Here is a 17,845-nt window from a genome sequence, read left to right as displayed (position 1 = left end):
TCTTGGGCTTTTTTTACTGTTGTTTTGCATGCACTATGGAAATGAGAGGACTTAGAACCTAATGTAGAGGAGATAAGGACCTTTCCTCAAACCACCATCTCAAATAAGTTGTACAAATGTCTCATCCGACTTCAAATCAAATAATCTATTGGCTGCATGCAGCAGTCCTCTGATTTAGAAGCTTGATGAGTTTTGCACTTTAATATTGTTTGTCTGTGTGTTTTTATCAGTTGAAGTGATGTTTGCCAAAGTTCAAAGGTTCATTTCACTCTTGTCAGTCTGTTTTATGAGTTCCTCAGTGTCCCTGAGTTTGCCCACAAAGCAGAGGAAGAGGATCTGCTGGGCACATATGCCACACACACACATACACACACTGGGTGCAGAGTGGGACATCAGGACCAGTGTGAGATCTGTTGCTGAGCAGGTAGGATCAGCCTGTTTTTGCCTGTAATGTAACCTTCTATTCAAGATGATGTCGAAGCATGAACCTGAACAAAATATCTGACCCTAAGTCTGAATGATCAAGTTGGTGTTAAATCTGGATAGATGTTGTGGATTGCATGCAACATGTTGATCAATAACAATTCTATTCTATGTGTGCTTTGGGATGCAGATAATTTCACTTTAACTTAAACTCCAACTTTGTACTCTAATCGACCTTGGTCGTGTGTGTTCTCGGACTTTGCTCATCTCAAAAATCAAGATAATGATCAGGTTGCACTCAAGAAGGGGACAATATTTCATATGCTGCTCTTTCACACATGCTTTTATGTTACTTGGGTGTTTAAGTTGGGTCTTTTGTGCCACGTTTACATATCACTGAACTTAGCACTATTTATTCTTATGTTGGGTGGTGTAGAGTATTAGGTGATTAGGAGATGCTGTTGCACAACTCGTGTTGACTTTGACCTCACCAAGTTATGGCCCCAGTAATATTAGGTGCTATTAAGGAGCTTGCATGATAAAGGCTGTAGTGTTTTCAGTTAGAACTTTTGCTTTCATGTTATTTCTCCAGCTCTTTGTCAAAGACTTGCACCAAATACATATTAACACCTTCCAGCTTCTCTCCACCTGGCAGGCTTTGCAGCATGGAGTTCATTTCCCAGTTGCTGTTCTCCCCTCTTCCAACCTCGGCCATCATCTCCCTGTTTGCACTGGGAGCCGCGGCGCTCTTGTACCTTAACACGCGACCAAGTCCCCTCCGATCCCCCTCTGATCTCAACTGCCAAACTGTGGGCATCAAGGTGAGACGCATTAAGCTGTGGAACGCTGACTTGACAATTCCCATTCATGGACCAAATATTTGCTGCAATACAATTTATAACTTGTTAAACATGAGATTACCTTTTGGATTCTCAAGCTTTTGTGACGATTTCTCACCACAGGATGGAGCAAGGAAGGCGGCTCTGCTGGAGGACAACAACAACCTGATGTCATTTTACTTTGAGGAAGCCAAGACGCTCTATGAGGTTTTTCAGAGAGGGATGAAAGTCTCAGGTGATCAAAATTCAATGCATCAACTTTGAAATTCACAACAGAAACAAACAAAACAAATAAGATTCCGATTTTATCCGGCATTGTCATAGTGTACCTCTGACACTTTATACCTGCATTTTGTTTAAATAGTGATTTGAAACTGGAATAAGCGCTGCTTCTGACGCTGTGCTGCTTGCAAGCTTTACTATTCGTAAACGACTCCGTTTCTCATTTCCAGGGAACGGACGATGCTTGGGCTACAGGAAAAAGGGGAAGCCCTACCAGTGGCTGAAGTACAAACAGGTACACATACATTATAATAGTGAACGCATTCAACATGGAAAAGCAGAGTTGCGTTTCTGATCCGGTAGTGACTTGTTTCTTTTTTGCTTTTGCCTCTATGAAGGTGGCTGACAGAGCGGAGCATCTTGGGTCGGGGCTGCTCCATCGGGGTCTGAAGCCTAACTCGGACACATTCATTGGCATCTTTGCACAGAACAGGCCTGAGGTAATCTGATATTTACAGTGTTTTTCTTTTGCACAGAACTCCTTTTGCTCTGACTTTGCTGATGTTGTCTCATTGGCTGTTCACAGTGGATTATTGGTGAATTGGCTTGTTACACATACTCCATGGTAGCAGTTCCCTTGTATGACACCCTGGGTCCTGAGGCGCTTGTGTTCATTATCGACCGAGGTAATTGGAGACTCTCTGCACCTTAATGCTGTTAATTACAAAGCCAGGTCCAGTATCTCAGGTTCCATGGGGATCTGTGGTAGCTTGTACTCTAATCTCCTCTGATTCATTTACTCTCCCACCCCGACTGCTTCATTTTGCTCTGAGTCATCAATACTAGACTAGTCTATCAGAAGACAAAGACTGGCCACCAAAATAGGGCTGACTATCAATAGTTGCCTACTGCAGATGCGTCACAGTAGAGGCAAATCATTAAGATGTGTGTGTGTGTGTGTGTTGGCTCATTCCTGTTAGTAGCACCACTGCTGGACAGCTTCTGCCCTTCCTTAACGCTGCACATGTCCTCTTGTTTACAGCGGAGATCTCCACAGTGCTTTGTGACAATCAGAGCAAAGCAGAGACACTCCTGCAGAACCGAGAGAAAGGAGAGTCTCCGGTCCTCAAAACAATTGTCATCATGGACGCATTCGGCTCTGAGCTGGTGGAGCGAGGGTCCAAGTGTGGGGTAGACGTCTTGTCTATGGCGGCTGTGGAGGTAACACATCTGGACCCGCACGTTTTGGAATGAAAGCCAGCACTAAGATTTATAAATGCAACAAGAATTAATAATATTTTAAACTTCTTTGCAACGTCTATCAGAAAATAAGATGACAAAGTATTTTTCAGGTTTTGGGAGAAAACAACCCGCAACCTCCAGTTGTAAGTTTGTGCCAACATTTAATTTAAGTTTAATCCTTAAAGTTTCAGATTCATTAGAATGAATTTAACAATAATACTGTGCTAATTCTCCAGCCACCAAAGCCAGAGGACCTCAGCATCATATGCTTCACCAGTGGCACTACAGGTGATCATCTTACTGTCTTGGCATTATGTTGGACCTTGACCCTTTTTTCAATTAAAATCCTTGGGCATTTTACACGTGTTGGCAGTGGCTCAGTGGGTAGTGCTTTCGCTTGGGAACCGTAGGGTCGCCGGTTCGAGCCCCTGCCGAGGTGCCCCTGAGCAAGGCACCGAACCCTCAATTGCTCCCCCCTCTGCGAAGGGTGGTAATGTAATGTAAGTCGCTTTGGATAAAAGCGTCTGCCAAATGATTGTAATGTAATGTAATGTAATGTGTTGCATGTTTCGCTTGTTTCTCAGGAAACCCCAAGGGAGCAATGCTGACCCATGAGAATGTGGTCTCCGATGCGGCGGGTGTGCTCAAAACCTTTGAGGTACACCGAGCGGCTCTGAATCATCTTGTCGTTTTTACGTCTGATGTGAAGACGGTTGGCTGACTCTGAACAGACGTTTACTGTCTATTCATGTTGTATAGCAGGATGTCCTAAAGTATTGAGTGCGTCTTTGTTAATGGAGCTTCTGTGCATCCCGCAGACCTCTGTAGTTCCAAATGTCGATGACGTCAGCATTTCATTTCTGCCACTAGCCCACATGTTTGAGAGAGTTGTACAGGTGAGGCTTGGGTTTCCTTCTTGGATCTCTTATGAGGGTGTTTTTTTTTCTCAGAGAATTTCTTAATGTTTTGGGGTTTTTTGCAGACGGCGGTTTATGGGGCTGGGGCCAAAGTGGGATTCTTTCAGGGTGACATCCGATTGTTGCCAGATGACATGAAAGCCCTGCAGCCCACTATTTTCCCAGTAGTGCCACGACTCCTCAACCGCGTCTATGATAAAGTGAGTGACCGGTGTTTGGACACAGAACGTCCTCCATCCAACTCTGCCCCACCATCAACCACACATCCAGTGTATTTGGGGTTTTTTTAGGTTCAGAGTGAAGCTGCAACGCCTTTCAAGAAATGGCTGCTGAACTTTGCTGTGGACAGGAAATATGCTGAAGTGAAGGAGGGCATCATAAGGAATAACAGCATATGGGACAAGCTCATCTTCCACAAAGTCCAGGTATGACATCTTTGAACTAAAGTGAATGAAACCATGGATCAAGAGGCTCAATAAATGGGGGACATGTGCTTTAACTATGCTGCCTCTAGGCCAGTCTGGGTGGACGCGTGCGGCTCATGGTGACAGGAGCAGCACCCATATCGCCCCCTGTGCTCAACTTCCTCAGGGCTTCTCTGGGTTGCCAGGTAACTTAGCTAAGCTGAATGAAAGAATTACATTTTGGGGTTTCTACTGACCTCACTTGACCACTTAACTCTGCAAGTCTCTGCTGATACTGTGACTCTTCTTTGGGAGTGAGCAATTGCAGTTAGTATACTTATTTTTGTTTATGTGATGTTAATCTGGTCACGCTGACCTCTAATTTAAGTAGTATATTTTTAGATCTTTGAGGCGTATGGCCAAACGGAGTGCACTGCTGGCTGCACCTTCACCATGCCAGGGGACGCCACCTCAGGTATGTATAATTCAATAAGAACCCTAATGTCCTGCATCTATTCCATCGTGAAATCACCTCAACTTGATTATAATGCAGAGTAATTATTACTGGCTTGCTAAATGAGCTCATGTACTGATGATGAATGATCTGGAAGGTGGAGCTCAGGATGTATGATAAGTGTGGTAAAGGTGATTTGATGAGCAAAGGTAACATTCTGTGCAGGGCACGTTGGGGTACCTTTGCCTTGTAATTACGTGAAGTTGCTGGATGTTGAAGAAATGAACTACTTTGCCTCCAACGGAGAGGGGGAGGTACGTCAATTCTGCATGAGGTCAACTTGTTTACATTCATGGTGCAATATTCAAATAGTGGCTTGTCCAGAAGAACAAATAGTGGAGCAACTACAACTTCCTTTATGTCAATCTTTGTTAGTTATGGGAAATGGCATGTAATCTGCTTGTCGTTGTTTGCAGGTCTGCATCAAGGGTAAGAATGTATTCAAGGGATACTTGAAAGACCCAGAGAGGACTGCAGAGGCCTTGGATGAGGATGGCTGGCTCCATACAGGAGACATTGGAAAATGGCTGCCTGTAAGAAAGGGGCAGTCAAATGCTCAAGAGAATAACATGCTAATATGATGCATCACTCCCTGCAGTAATCTTGACTCATGTTCATTGACCTGACTAAATGAGAAAACTGCAATCTGACTGAAAATGTTGTGTCTTAGAGTGGAGTTCTGAAGATTATTGACCGCAAGAAGAATATCTTTAAGCTGGCTCAAGGGGAGTACATTGCGCCTGAGAAGATAGAGAATGTCTATGGACGAAGTGGACCTGTTTCCCAAGTGTTTGTTCATGGTGACAGCCTCCAGGTAAATCATCATCCTTTAGCAGTGTTTATACAGTACACAAACAATTCCTGAGTTCTGTTTGTTTTGTTTGTTGTCTATAGTCCTGCCTTTTAGCCATTGTGGTACCTGATCCCGACGAGCTGCCAAAGTTGGCCAAGACACTTGGGTGCCAAGGCTCCATTGAAGAACTCTGCAAAAACACGGTAGGAATATTAACACGTCTGCATATTCAACTTAAACTAAAATGGCTTCAACAATGGTTGAGTTCAAGTCCCTTGTGGACCAAAATGCGTGGACAGGCAGAGTTGCCTCCAGGGCACTGCCGAGGTGCCCTTGAGCACATCACTGAACCCCAACCTGCTCCACCGGCCCTGCGATGCCCCCCTCTGATGCACGTGCGTGTAGGAGGGGAGCACAAAACTTTAAAATGTGTCGTATGTATGTATAAACTGCATGAAATGTAAAGTGCATGTTTGGAAGAGAAATTTCTCAGTCTGAGATAATAAAAGGGTGTTCTCCTTCTTCGAGTGCATTGTAATGTTTTTAACAATAACCTTTGTTTGCAGGAAATTAAGAAAGCTATTCTCTCAGACATGACCAAACTGGGCAAAGAAGCAGGACTCAAATCCTTTGAACAGGTGATTTGACCCCCGTAAAAATGTTATACTAGTCCCTCACAAATATTTCTAATAGGGAACATGTGCCAAAACACATGTTGGTAAGATGATCTACCACCCAAGGAATGCATGATTTGCTTGGTTGCTCTCCTCAATAAGGGTCCAACCTGAAAATCCACAGATTGGGCAACTTTTTAAGATGCAAGATACTGAATGCATGTAATGAACAATCAACCGTGCTGCACCACTGACTTTTAAATGGATGACTACCCTTATTCATATGAACTTTAGCCTTGCACTGAATCAAATCAGCCAAAGACATGACCAGCTGTACTTTTTACCTCCTTCATGCAGGTGAAAGATGTCCATCTCCATCCAGAACAGTTCACCATTGAAAATGGCCTGTTGACTCCCACGCTCAAGGCTAAGAGGGCTGAGCTGAAGGTTCTCTTCCAGCCACAGATCGAAAAACTTTACAGCAACATTCATTAATGGATTAACGACCCCACCAAGTCGTCTTATGGCCATGATGTCTGATGATTCATTAAAAAAATCGTGAATCCAACCCTTGTGTAGTTCCTTCCTTTTATATATCACAAAAGGCAGTGAACAGAGGTTCAAAACTGCATAAAGAGAGATCTGTGTTTTCATGCCTTTCAATATGACAATTGTGCTACAGGCCTGGAGTAATCTCAGACTGGGCTTCTGTTAAATTCATCTTTCTTCTCAACAAAAATTTGCAGTTCAGACTGGGGTCAGCTGGACAGACTGCTGAAATATGAGTTGGACAGACTCTTTGGCTACAACCAGTCAAAGGTTCATACATTCAACAGCATTTCAAGACTTGTGTAGCAGCCCCACTTGGGAAAGAGTTTTTGGAAGTTTAGTTTTCTTCCGTTTCTGGTGAAAGTCTCAATCTGAGCAAATGGAAGGAAATGGTCTTAATTTTGTAGCTTGTACATTAGTTAAATAAGCACAAGTGACTTAAAATCATCCTTGGTGATTCCTATAGTGTTACTGTCATGATGTACTATTACTAATGAATATGCAAAGATCAGAGATTTCAAACCACTATAAGGCTTTGTTGCACATGTGTATATGATTCAAATAAAACTACAGTGCACTGGGTAACATGCAATTTAAATCAACACTGTCAGCCAATAAAACTGCACTTAGAAATGACAAAGGTGGTGTTTAAGCAGTCATTTGTGTTGTCATTCTTTTGAAGCCACACAGTTGACACAGCTTTCTGAACTCTGGCAGCATGTCAGAGTAGTTTTACACACCTTTTTATATTCATCTTAAAATATGCAAACAGGTCTACACTGAGGATTAGAGTTAGTAGAGTACGGCATGTGAAACTGTTCAGTGGACTGCTATGCAAATTCCGTCCAGCTAAAGCACATCTGTCGAGTCAACGCCACTCTCATGTGTTGGAATACAATCACAGCAGGCTCTGACAAGTCCTTTGATACGGCATTCAGCTGTACCATTCACCCTATATATAAAGTAAGTTACATAATTTGAGTTTAATAGCAGCTGAGATAGAGGAAAATGTGAAGTGTGTTTATCAAAAAATAACTTGGGGAATACATTTAAATGTGTCAATCACAAAGACAAAACAATGAATTGTAACTACATTTAAAGATTATAAAACATTTTTTTGCATGATTTAGTATGTGCATGCGATTTAATACACAATCACAGATTGCATTTAATTATATCAATGTATATTTCCCTTTCTATCAAAGGAGTCAAACTGGTGAGGATAAAGCGCACAACACCGCCACCCTGTGTCGGCTTTTAGAACTTCGGTTTAATGGCAGTTCACTCCCACCGAAGCTGCACCTGAACTTTCAAGCGGGACAATACGCCGCTTTCTCCTCTTTCTGTCCCTCACAGCGCTGTCGGGGCCGCTACGACTGCCACCGCAAACCCTCCGTGAAGCACATTTGTTGGAGCCTCGAACAGATGACGCCTCCTCGGAGAAGTTTCGACACTTCGTCATAGTCGAGTGAGCCTGTGGATTGAAGTCGCCCCCTTCCAGTGAGCTCCGGTTAAACGCTACCTGTGAGCCGGTAGCAGACGCCTCCAACATGGCTTCTTCCGCCACAGGTGACCAACAAGAGCAGGTAAGAGCCGCATCTTGGTTGCTAACTTCTCGTGATTAACAACAAACAAACTTGTTGTCCGCTTTCTCGTAACAGCTGCTCGCTTGCGTCGGTTTGTTTGAGTCGAGCTTGTGAACCTACGTGACGTTGCGTGACCGATTGCGGGTTAAAAAGTTGTTGGTGTCTCTTTCAAACTTTACTTGGAAGTACAACGAACATTAAATCATCAGGAATGCAGACATATATTTCAGAAAATATTTCACGACAGCTGCAACATAAATTTAAAATTATTTTTTAAATAAATGTCCCAATATGCTGCCATCTTATATTTACTTACTGTCATCTTCAATTATACGCTTTAACTGCAGTTGCCTCATCATTCAGTCACCACATTTGATAGTATTCCTGCCAAAAACCGTTGTCTTAGCTATGTTATGTATGTATACATGCTAAAAACAAAGATCAGTGGATCTGGTATCAGTGAATTTGTCTTCATATTGATATCAATGTATATCAGCCTTCAAAATCCATTATCTAAAAGTCATTTGTGACATCAAATCATTGGAATGTACGATCACACCCTGTGGATACTGTCGCAGATCTTCAGGATGGCATCAGTGGTGCGTTTGAAAGTGGCCCTCAAAAATTTGGAATTTTTCTGCTAACACTGAACCCAAAACTCCCTGTGCTGCCAATTCTACAGCCCAGGAACGTCCACATAACGGCACCCTAACCATGTGAGAAAAGCCTTAAAACATGTAGCAGGCTCCAGCTTGTTTACCCATCAATATATAAAACGGTTAATAACATGTCACAACCAGTCTGCAAACTTCAAATGTCTGTGTGCTCAAGTGTCCCCTCAGTCTGACAGATTGCTTTCATAGATTGCAGCGGAAGTGATATAAACGTCAACAATAACTGGATCCATCAAGCCAAATATAGACTAAAATGTAGAACAGTAATGCTGAGGACATAATTCAGAAGTTGACTTGAACTCTTTGCAGAACGCTTTAGCCAGTTTTCCATTCTTGGAATTGAAACGATCACGCCAGATGTCTTGTCTTCTTGTGGCTGTGTTGCATGTTATCGGTCCTTTTTTAAACTTATCTACATGTCTGCCTGCTTGGTGCTCTGCCATCTGTCTATTAATGGTTGACCAGTGATTGTATTGGCAAGGGAAGGTAACAACCAGTGGTAACAAACGGAGGAGGTGTACCGTGGCCGAGCAAACACCACAAGACTCCACCTACGTCCTGGTTCAAAGCAAATTGATCAGCCAGAGATTATGTGTGTGCGTATGAGTGAGGGCAGTCTGTAAGAAGATAAAACTTCTGAATAACTTGACACTGCATAGACTCACTGCTTCTAAGGTTCCTTGGTGGTGGTGAAGCAGTGGGGTTGGATGATTTGATCATAAAGTGATAGAAAATGATCTTTGCATCTATTTTCCTTCTGGTTTTAACTTATTTCTTGATTTGTTTATCCTGATTCATATCATGCTGACCAGTTTGATGGTGGCCGAACAATACATTTGATGATGATGCAGTTATTCCTCATTATGAAACTCAACTCTGCGTGCATGTTAACATACTGTTAACAAACGCTTTCTATTCACAATGAACTCATAAATGGTTCATTTAGGAGCTTAAGGTCAGGTCAGATTGATTGTCCTTGTCAGATTCAGGGTTAAATCTAAACTTGTTAAAGCAGCACAGAGGGGGAATATTGTACTGTAATGATTAATAACTCTGGATCATGGGGAAAAAAACCCCTGTGGTAAGTAAGAGGTAAGCTGAGTCGGCATATTCACTCTATTTTTTTAGATTAATTTATAGAAGAATAGATTTTTCAGCGTGGCTCTTAATGTATTGTGAAGAGTCTGGTTGAGCTGACTCGGCGCCCTCGCCGGCTGATCCACTCCCACTGGCTTTCAGCTCAGTGTGCTGAGTAAACATGACCTCAGCTGCGGTAAAGTAACCCGGAGTCATCGGGTTAGTGTGTGTAAATGTTTGCTTGCGGAGAAGATGACATGTTGTGCTGTGAAGACTCATTGTCAGTGTCAGGTGTACAACTATAATCATGACACCATTACCGACGCCGCAAAGAGAAGCTGCCGGTAGACCATAGCAACCGACATGTGACAAGACGTAAGCTAGGGTGTATCATCTGCACGGGGGAGCGCGCGTGTGTGTGTGTGTGTGTGTTTGTGTACTCACTTGTATCCGCACAGGCAGGACTTAAGTGTGGCTGTGTGTGTACTCGCCTGTGACTAGCTGAGCCAGATACACAATGTTCATGAACTTGTGATCGATGAATGGCAGCTATTGATCGGGAGTCAAAGTCAGAAGTGAAGACCCTCTATTTAGAAAGTACAACTCTTTAAAAGTGAGATATTCGATTTAGATTCTAGCCCGACTTGACGAACAACGCTTTGGGTTCCTGCAGTTAGGAGAGAATCCCAGACGAGGCATGAGGCCTGGAATTATTTCGGAGAAAGAAAAGAAATTGCGGAGATGATGGTCATAATCAAAGCGCTGTCCTCGGTGGACAATGTGGACCAAGCAGTGGCAGGGACCGCGCGAACAAGGGAGAGTCCACCGCTCTGGATTGGCGAGATTTACAATGACACATTAACATCATTAAACGGCTGAAAAGCGTCGGACTGATGCAAAATGTGAAGCGACACGCACGGCGGCAAGTGCAGGAAAACTCGGACTCGGGCGTTATTCGAGTCAGGCCGACAAACTCTGAGTTTGCAGTCTGGCGAGTGAGAAAATGTCTGCGACTGTCTGCACATCTGCACGCTGGACGGCCGGACCAATGAATGAGTGAATGAATGAAGAGTGCCAGTGTGTGAGCAGAGTTCTATAGTGACCTAGAAAAGAAAGATCTCACTGTCTCTGGCATACAGTATATGACGAGGCTCCAAACCTCACAGGCCCTTTTCCCATCACACACACACACACACACACACACACACACACACACACACACACACACACACACACACACACACACACACACACACACACACACACACACACACACACACACACACACATGCTCACACACTCTACACGCAGGGGCAAGGCACTGAGTGGCACTGGGGTGATGGCATGCATACAGGGGGGGTGTGTATTCTCCGTGTGTGACTCAGCAGAGAGAGAGCGAGAGAGACATGAGGTCACGCAACAGAATGAAGACTTTTACTTTTGTTTGTTGTTTGTTTCTCTTCAACTGGCATAATAACAGTGACGATGATGATGATAATAATAAGAATACAACACGTTACGTCAGCGCTGAGAGAAACTGTTAGGTTTGCAGAGATGGTCGTTTGGCTCACGGCAAAAGGCGGGAAGCTAAGTTGGGATGAGGAGTATCAAATCATTTAATAATGGGTTTTTTGGGATGATTATATGGGAAAAGCTGTTATATATTAAATTACATGTGGAATAAAACAGGCCGGGATAAAGTGAAGGATCGGCCTTTATTCTCCTTCTGTGTCTGGTTTTGGGTGTCAGTGATTGCCAGAGGAGAGGTTTCACCGGAGAGCGGAACTTCCCCTCCTCTTCTTCTTCATTGTCACTCTCCTAGTCTCACTTTCTTCTTCTTCTTCTTCTTCTTCTCCTCTTCTCTCTTTTTTGTCACGTCGCCTGTCTTTACTGCCATACGCTCCGGCCGCCACAGCTGCGTTGTGTGGCGTCGGCAGATGTGGCGCAACGCGGAGACACGCTCGATTTGTTTGTGACGCGGCTCTGATTTAATCACAGACACGCCTTTTCTGACACACACACACATAAATCTGGTGTTTATGAGAGAGAGAGAGAGAGAGAGAGAGAGAGAGAGAGAGAGAGAGAGAGAGAGAGAGAGAGAGAGAGAGAGAGAGAGAGAGAGAGAGAGAGAGAGAGAGAGAGAGAGAGAGAGAGAGAGAGAGAGAGAGAGAGAGAGAGAGAGAGAGAGAGAGAGAGAGAGAGAGAGAGAGAGAGAGAGAGAGAGAGAGAGAGAGAGAGAGAGAGAGAGAGAGAGAGTTTATTGTTGATAGCATTCCCAGGAATACTAAATCTGCCTCTATCAATCATTACTTAATTTCTGCATAATTTGTTGGGGAAAAACATCAGTTTCAAAAAGATCTGTTCATTTGGAATTGATGGAAAGTTCATGAATTCTTACAGTTCTCACATAAATTGGAACTCTGGTGAAGTTAAGGAAGCATTTTGTTGACATGACCGTGAACCTTTATCTGGAATTTTTATGTCACTGAAATCCCCAAGGCACTAACTTGTTCCCATACCTACCAGTGGTGATGAATGGACTGTTGCCCAGGCAACAAAGACAAGTTTAGGGCATCATGTTATTTGGGAAGTAATTACCAATCACAGATTCATGCTCGATAGAATGAAATGGCGTCGGATTCATTGCGGAATCTGGGAGGAATTTGGGGAGACAAGAAAGCCACTCAGACGCAGCAGACGGTGATTCAGCCTCCAACTTTCCAGCTCCGCTCCTTCTCAGCGCGGCGCAGCTCAGTGGGGTTGGTGATGAGACCATTTTAGGCGTGGAACCATGTCCTTTTTGGTGCCATTAGCATTGTGTGAGCGCGAACCCCCAAGACAAAGACGAATTGTAAATCAGGGATGGATGGAAACTCCTCTTTGTGACTGGTGTTTGTGTGGGTCTGCTCTTTCTCAATGGCCATGTGCGCGCGTGTGCATGTGCGCGCGCTCGTGTGTGTGTGTGTGAGGGACACAGAGAGAGAAAGAGCCTGTGTGTGCCTGAAAGATTCCAAGTCTTCTGTAAATGAGCCTCTTATTGTTACTTTTACGAGCGTTCGTTAACCTTTTACCTCTGACACTTTGCTTCATTCGGGGCGATTCAGGAAAACGCCGGCCTGGTTTGCGGTGTTGCGCAATTTCCGTGTCACCAGAACTTGTTATCTGACTGTTAAACTGGCGTATTCTCTGTTTAATAAGAAAGACTTGAATGACCACAGGCGGCATGATGAAAAAAAGTTGACATTCTCTGCTTGTTTGTCATGTCTGCAGTATTCAAACAGCTGAAAGGTCAGCAGCCGTGTGTGTGTGTCTCTGTGTGGGTCTGTGTGTGTGCCTCTTGCATGTTAGGATGTGTGTGTGTCTGTGTGTGTATGAGTTATAGAGGTATCTGTGGTATGGAGATTGGCAGGAGTCGATGCCCCAAGATGTGGAAATGGCTAAAAAAAATCATAAATCATCTCGCAGTCCAAATTCCAAGCTGTGTGTGTTTTTGTGACACTTACACATTCTTACTCACACTTACTCTCCTATTCTGAATACGTTGGATGTATCAATAATCAGTCATTCCTTTTAAGTTTAGGATTTTTATATGGTAGGTTGAGCAAGTAACCCGTGTTTCACTTTGCTGTAAATGTTTGATTAAAGGTCGTTTCTTGTGTTTCGTTGCCATTGACAGCAAAAGTAGTTCCGCCTCACTCAGTAAAATCCTCTTTGAGTGGGCATTCAGTGTGTGTGTGTGTGTGTGTGTGTGTGTGTGTGTGTGTGTGTGTGTTCATCTGTCGGTTGTGAAATGTGTTTTTCAGCGCTGATTGTGTCGCCCTGGGGTGCGCTTCCTCGCGGTTGTTATGGAGAAATCCGGCCACGTTCGGGTCGCCACCGCGGGAATTCATTCACTACCATGGCACTGACCTGGCAACTAAATATGATCTCCTGAATGCAGACTTCATTTCCTCCCAGGACGATTAGCATGCAGAGAGCAACAACACGGCCTTTTCCCCAAATCTCACACTTCACAAGTTTTCAACCCAGCAAAGCTCGGGGGGGGGGGAGGTTGTCTTAAAGGCGTTTAGGGGCATTCTGGGTAATTTAGCAAATCAGATCTCATCGTCATCACCAACACACTTGGGCTTCTCCAGCTTTCTCCTTCTTCTACATACAAACACTCTAGTAATAATAGTGAAACATGCCCAACACACACACACAGGCTCACACACGTACAGTACTTCCCTCCAGCACTTCACTTAAAGTTACGATCGCCAAGAGATTGAGTCAGAATCCCACGTTATTCTAAATGCGTTATTGTCGTGGTGTCACTGGGAAATTAATTAATTCCTTCAGCCGTGACAGCGATTTAGTGTGAGAGACAGAGACTCAACTCAACCCTGCAGCGCACACACACACACACACACACACACACACACACACACACACACACACACACACACACACACACACACACACACACACACACACACACACACACACACACACACACACACAGGCCCTGTTTATACTAGTTGATATGAAGTTGCTTTATCCTCCATCAGAGTTTGCCTTACACCAGCAGAGATAACAGAGTGTGTGGTGACGATAAAACACACACGTTTTTCCCCTTCTCACATTTTGGTTGCAACTTCTTATTTCCTTACTGCACAAAAAGATCATGACAGTCTAGGAAGTCATGCATTATCACACACACACACACACAAAAAAACACAAACACACTTGCGGCGTATTGGTGGCTGTGACGCAATGTTAGGCCTGTGCCAACAGCGCTGATTAAAGGTGCGATTAAAATTAATGACTTACAAATAAATGAAGTGGTTGAACATTTCCCCACCCTGAATGTTGCATAAATCTAAAGCAAATAAACACGTAAAGGTCAATCAATGAACCATTCTGACTCTGAAGAGGGTCCAGCAAGGTTAAATACTAAAAATAGCACTTATTTATAATTTATATGGTGGGATTTTTAAATGCCGCTGTTAAAAGTTAATTATCTGTTCATTATGTCGTGAAAGGTTAATAGTTAATTTCCTTTGGCAACAGCAGCAGAAGTAAGAGCAACAACTGATACTTTAATTCCTTTTCCCTCTTTAAATATACGGCAGATCTTTACAGACATGCCGACTTTTACAATGAATCAAAGAGAGTAAACTTAAAATCTGACATGAAATGGATTTTGCAAGTGTGTGAGAAAATAAATGCCCGTGTGTGTCCTTACTGTGCTTCCTTTTAAAATGCGTCTGCTGCGCACACACACAGGTGGTCTCTGGTCAAAGTCCACGCCCTCCGCGGCACAAACACACGCGGCACAGCCTTTATACATGACCGTCTCACCACCACGAGGAATGTCACATGTAAATCTCACAGTATAAACACAGAGCTATAAATAGACGCGGCCTCCTTTTAACGTGCGTCTCAAAGCAAAGCACGATACCAAGTACCTGCTCACTGTTTGTCTCTCACACACTTACTCAGATGTCCATAATTATTTCTAACCATGGCTCTTCACTTACCTCTATCTCCCAGCGACCACCATTTCTGTTTCGCATTCGCCATTAGAATTCATGGCTATGGAGCACTTAGAGAGTTAAGACGCCACTCCCTTTTCCAGCAGGCCTGTAATGGATGTCCGAAAGAGAATGTCGCCCATTAAATTATCGTGTTACCTCCGGAGCGCATGGATGTAACTGTTTTGAGGCACTGTACTTGTGTGTGTGTGCAAAATGGAATTTAGGCTAAGGAAGAGAAAGAGAGAGAGAGGTGGTTGTTGTCGACTGAGCTCATAATAAAAAAAACTCTCAATTTGCTGTCTATGTAAACATTTGCATCGTAATAGAGTTTTAAGAATGAGTAATGGTATTGTTGTTGTCATGACATGTTTTGGCCAGCAGATGTCAGCCTGGAGTCTTGTTTTCATGCAGGATGTTTTAAAGCTCGTCATGGTAGAGTAACTAGTTTCTCTCTGTTTACACTGACACAAGACAAACGTGGAGATGATTTACTTCGACTGTACCACATCCACACACAATCACACACACTCACTGTAGAAGTGTGTGAAGTGACTGCGTGCATAGAGAAAGACAATAGTCAATCCCTCTGCTCCTCAATGCGTTTTGCAGTTATAATTGTTCAGGGCAAACTGGCTCACACTGGCATAATCCGCACACACACACACACACACACACACACACACACACACACACACACACACACACACACACACACACACACACACTCCATAGTGATCTGCCACTAGGGGTTCTTCTCACTTTGTTCATTATTGATAAGGATGAGTCAGAGAGAGATGGGGTGGGGGGAGGCAGGTGTCAGAGTATTTTTATCCCTCTGAGCCAATAGGATCCATCACTTCATCCGCTCTGCTCATTATTGATAACCTTAAACTTGAGCCACGGTCTCACTATCCCTCATCCCCTCTCCTGTCTGAGGAAAGACACTGATTTGCTCAGAGAGTAAAGGAACCGGAGCAGCGTGAAAATGTGCCAGACATATTTGGTCATGTAGGAAGTTGACAGAAACGTCCATCACAGATGGACGTTTCTCTCAAAATCTCTCAAAATCTTTCTCTCAAAATCTTCATGGAAAGATTTCTTAGGCAAAATTGTTCATATTTCATACTGGTGTGACACATGAAGGCAAGTTGTTGTATATGTTTACCTAAAAATTGGCTGAAATCATTTCAAAGAAAACTTTAATCTGTTTAATTAATGAAAAAGCTGAAGGAAGGAAGGAAAAGAGAGGAAGCTTATCTATTAAAATCTCTCTAATATCTCTCTCTCCCTCACACACACGCAGAGGACCAACTGCCTGTGAGTTAACATTGATTGCCGTTACTGAATCCTGGACAGTGTGTGCATAGCTTGTTGCTGCTTTACCCCCACTTGTGGATTGTGGGAGGTGGCCGCAATTACACACAGGTAGAAGTGAAGTGTGTGTGAGGAAGAGAGAGCGAGAGTCAGAGAGAGAGAGAAAGAGAGGGGGGGGGGGAGAGAGAGAGAGAGAGAGAGAGAGAGAGAGAATGTGCGTCTGCGTCTGCGTCCATGTATCCCAGCCTCTCCATCGTTCCCAGCCAGCCAGCCTTGTTGGCTCCTCTCCCTGCGGACGGAGGGTATGTGTGTGTGTGCACGAGTGTGTGAGAGTGTGCGCGTGTGTGTGCGTGTTGGAGATCTGACTGTGTGTGAAAGTGGGTGTGAGCAAGCAAGTGAGTGAGTTAGTTACTGTGCACATTGAGAGTGGTTGCCACTCCACTCTTATCGCTGCTTATCCATGCTGGATTAAAACCCCTTTTTTTGGATATATACACACACTCGCAGACACACACACACAGAAACACTTACAGCTGCTGCAATGAGTGAGGAGGTTAAAGAGAAGACTACGGGGAAGTCAGCTCATCGGAAGAAGAAAGGGAAGAAGGTAAAAAAAACAAATTTAAGTGCGTCTTGAGTGTGTGAACATGATTGATTTGTAGTTATTTGACATGAAGAGATCTTTCATCCGTATTTTCCCTGAGGAAGTTGTATAGTTGCCCGATGATTTTGTTGACGGAGAGCAGCTCTCTTTGTTGTGGTCGCCCTCAGCTTTGCACTTTGTTTTATCACCGATTCGATGACTCATTTTTATTTTTCCTCTGATTTCATCTTCACTCATTGTTAATGCTGGGCAGACTGGTGACGGCACCTGTTAACCTGTCAACGGGCTCCGAGGACGGGAGAGACGATGGGAAAGAGGGAGATCAGGTCCAGAAAGGGAAAATGGAAGGAGGGAAGTGGTGGGATTGGGGTTGGCGGAGGGGATGAGCAGGAGCAATAGAGAACAAAGAAAGGAAGAGGAGGGTTAAGGAAGGCAGAGGAGGTGGAACGTTCGAGATCATTATTGGTGATGGATAAGGAAATGAGGATAAGATGGAAATGAATGAAGGGAAGAGGACCCCAAGGCAGAATAGAGAGAGAGAGAGAGAGAAAAGTGTA

The 17,845-nt window shown here is 43.9% G+C and overlaps 2 protein-coding genes across 8 annotated transcripts in view; both read left to right on the top strand.

Annotated features, from left to right (window-relative positions):
- Positions 1-1,088: 1,088 nt before the first annotated feature.
- acsl5 (acyl-CoA synthetase long chain family member 5) lies at positions 1,089-6,493 on the top strand. Its single transcript, XM_076151963.1, has 20 exons — positions 1,089-1,244; positions 1,386-1,497; positions 1,715-1,779; positions 1,883-1,984; positions 2,071-2,170; positions 2,527-2,705; positions 2,837-2,869; positions 2,963-3,014; positions 3,311-3,384; positions 3,545-3,622; positions 3,709-3,843; positions 3,934-4,068; positions 4,158-4,253; positions 4,450-4,522; positions 4,727-4,815; positions 4,978-5,094; positions 5,232-5,375; positions 5,456-5,557; positions 5,921-5,992; positions 6,326-6,493. Exons 1-20 carry the CDS (start codon positions 1,089-1,091, stop codon positions 6,461-6,463), a joined length of 2,052 nt encoding a protein of 683 aa, XP_076008078.1. The 3' UTR covers positions 6,464-6,493.
- Positions 6,494-7,787: 1,294 nt separating this feature from the next.
- Positions 7,788-17,845, top strand: part of LOC143002019 (uncharacterized) — a 92,561-nt gene continuing 82,503 nt past the window's right edge. For 5 of the 7 annotated variants that reach the window (XM_076151938.1, XM_076151934.1, XM_076151937.1 and 2 more), the window contains exon 1: positions 7,788-8,103. In XM_076151938.1, coding sequence (XP_076008053.1) covers positions 8,068-8,103 — 36 coding nt within the window. In that variant the 5' untranslated portion in view covers positions 7,788-8,067. The remainder of the gene's footprint in view (positions 8,104-17,845) is intronic. The other 2 variants (XM_076151940.1, XM_076151936.1) reach the window with 1 other exon arrangement.

Source organism: Genypterus blacodes, unplaced genomic scaffold (genome assembly GCF_046128005.1).
Source record: "Genypterus blacodes isolate CSIRO-AG114 ecotype Tasmania unplaced genomic scaffold, CSIRO-AGI_Gbla_v1 ptg000055l_1, whole genome shotgun sequence".
Classification (NCBI taxonomy): Eukaryota; Metazoa; Chordata; class Actinopteri; order Ophidiiformes; family Ophidiidae; genus Genypterus; species Genypterus blacodes.
This window is presented reverse-complemented; position numbering and strand designations above follow the sequence as displayed.

Coding starts and splice junctions, on each gene's coding strand:
- acsl5 (XM_076151963.1), top strand. CDS start 1,089: ATGGAGTTCATTTCCCAGTTGCTGTTCTCCCCTCTTCCAACCTCGGCC. Junction 1,498..1,714: donor GAGAGGGATGAAAGTCTCAG/GTGATCAAAATT, acceptor TCTCATTTCCAG/GGAACGGACGATGCTTGGGC. Junction 2,870..2,962: donor ACAACCCGCAACCTCCAGTT/GTAAGTTTGTGC, acceptor CTAATTCTCCAG/CCACCAAAGCCAGAGGACCT.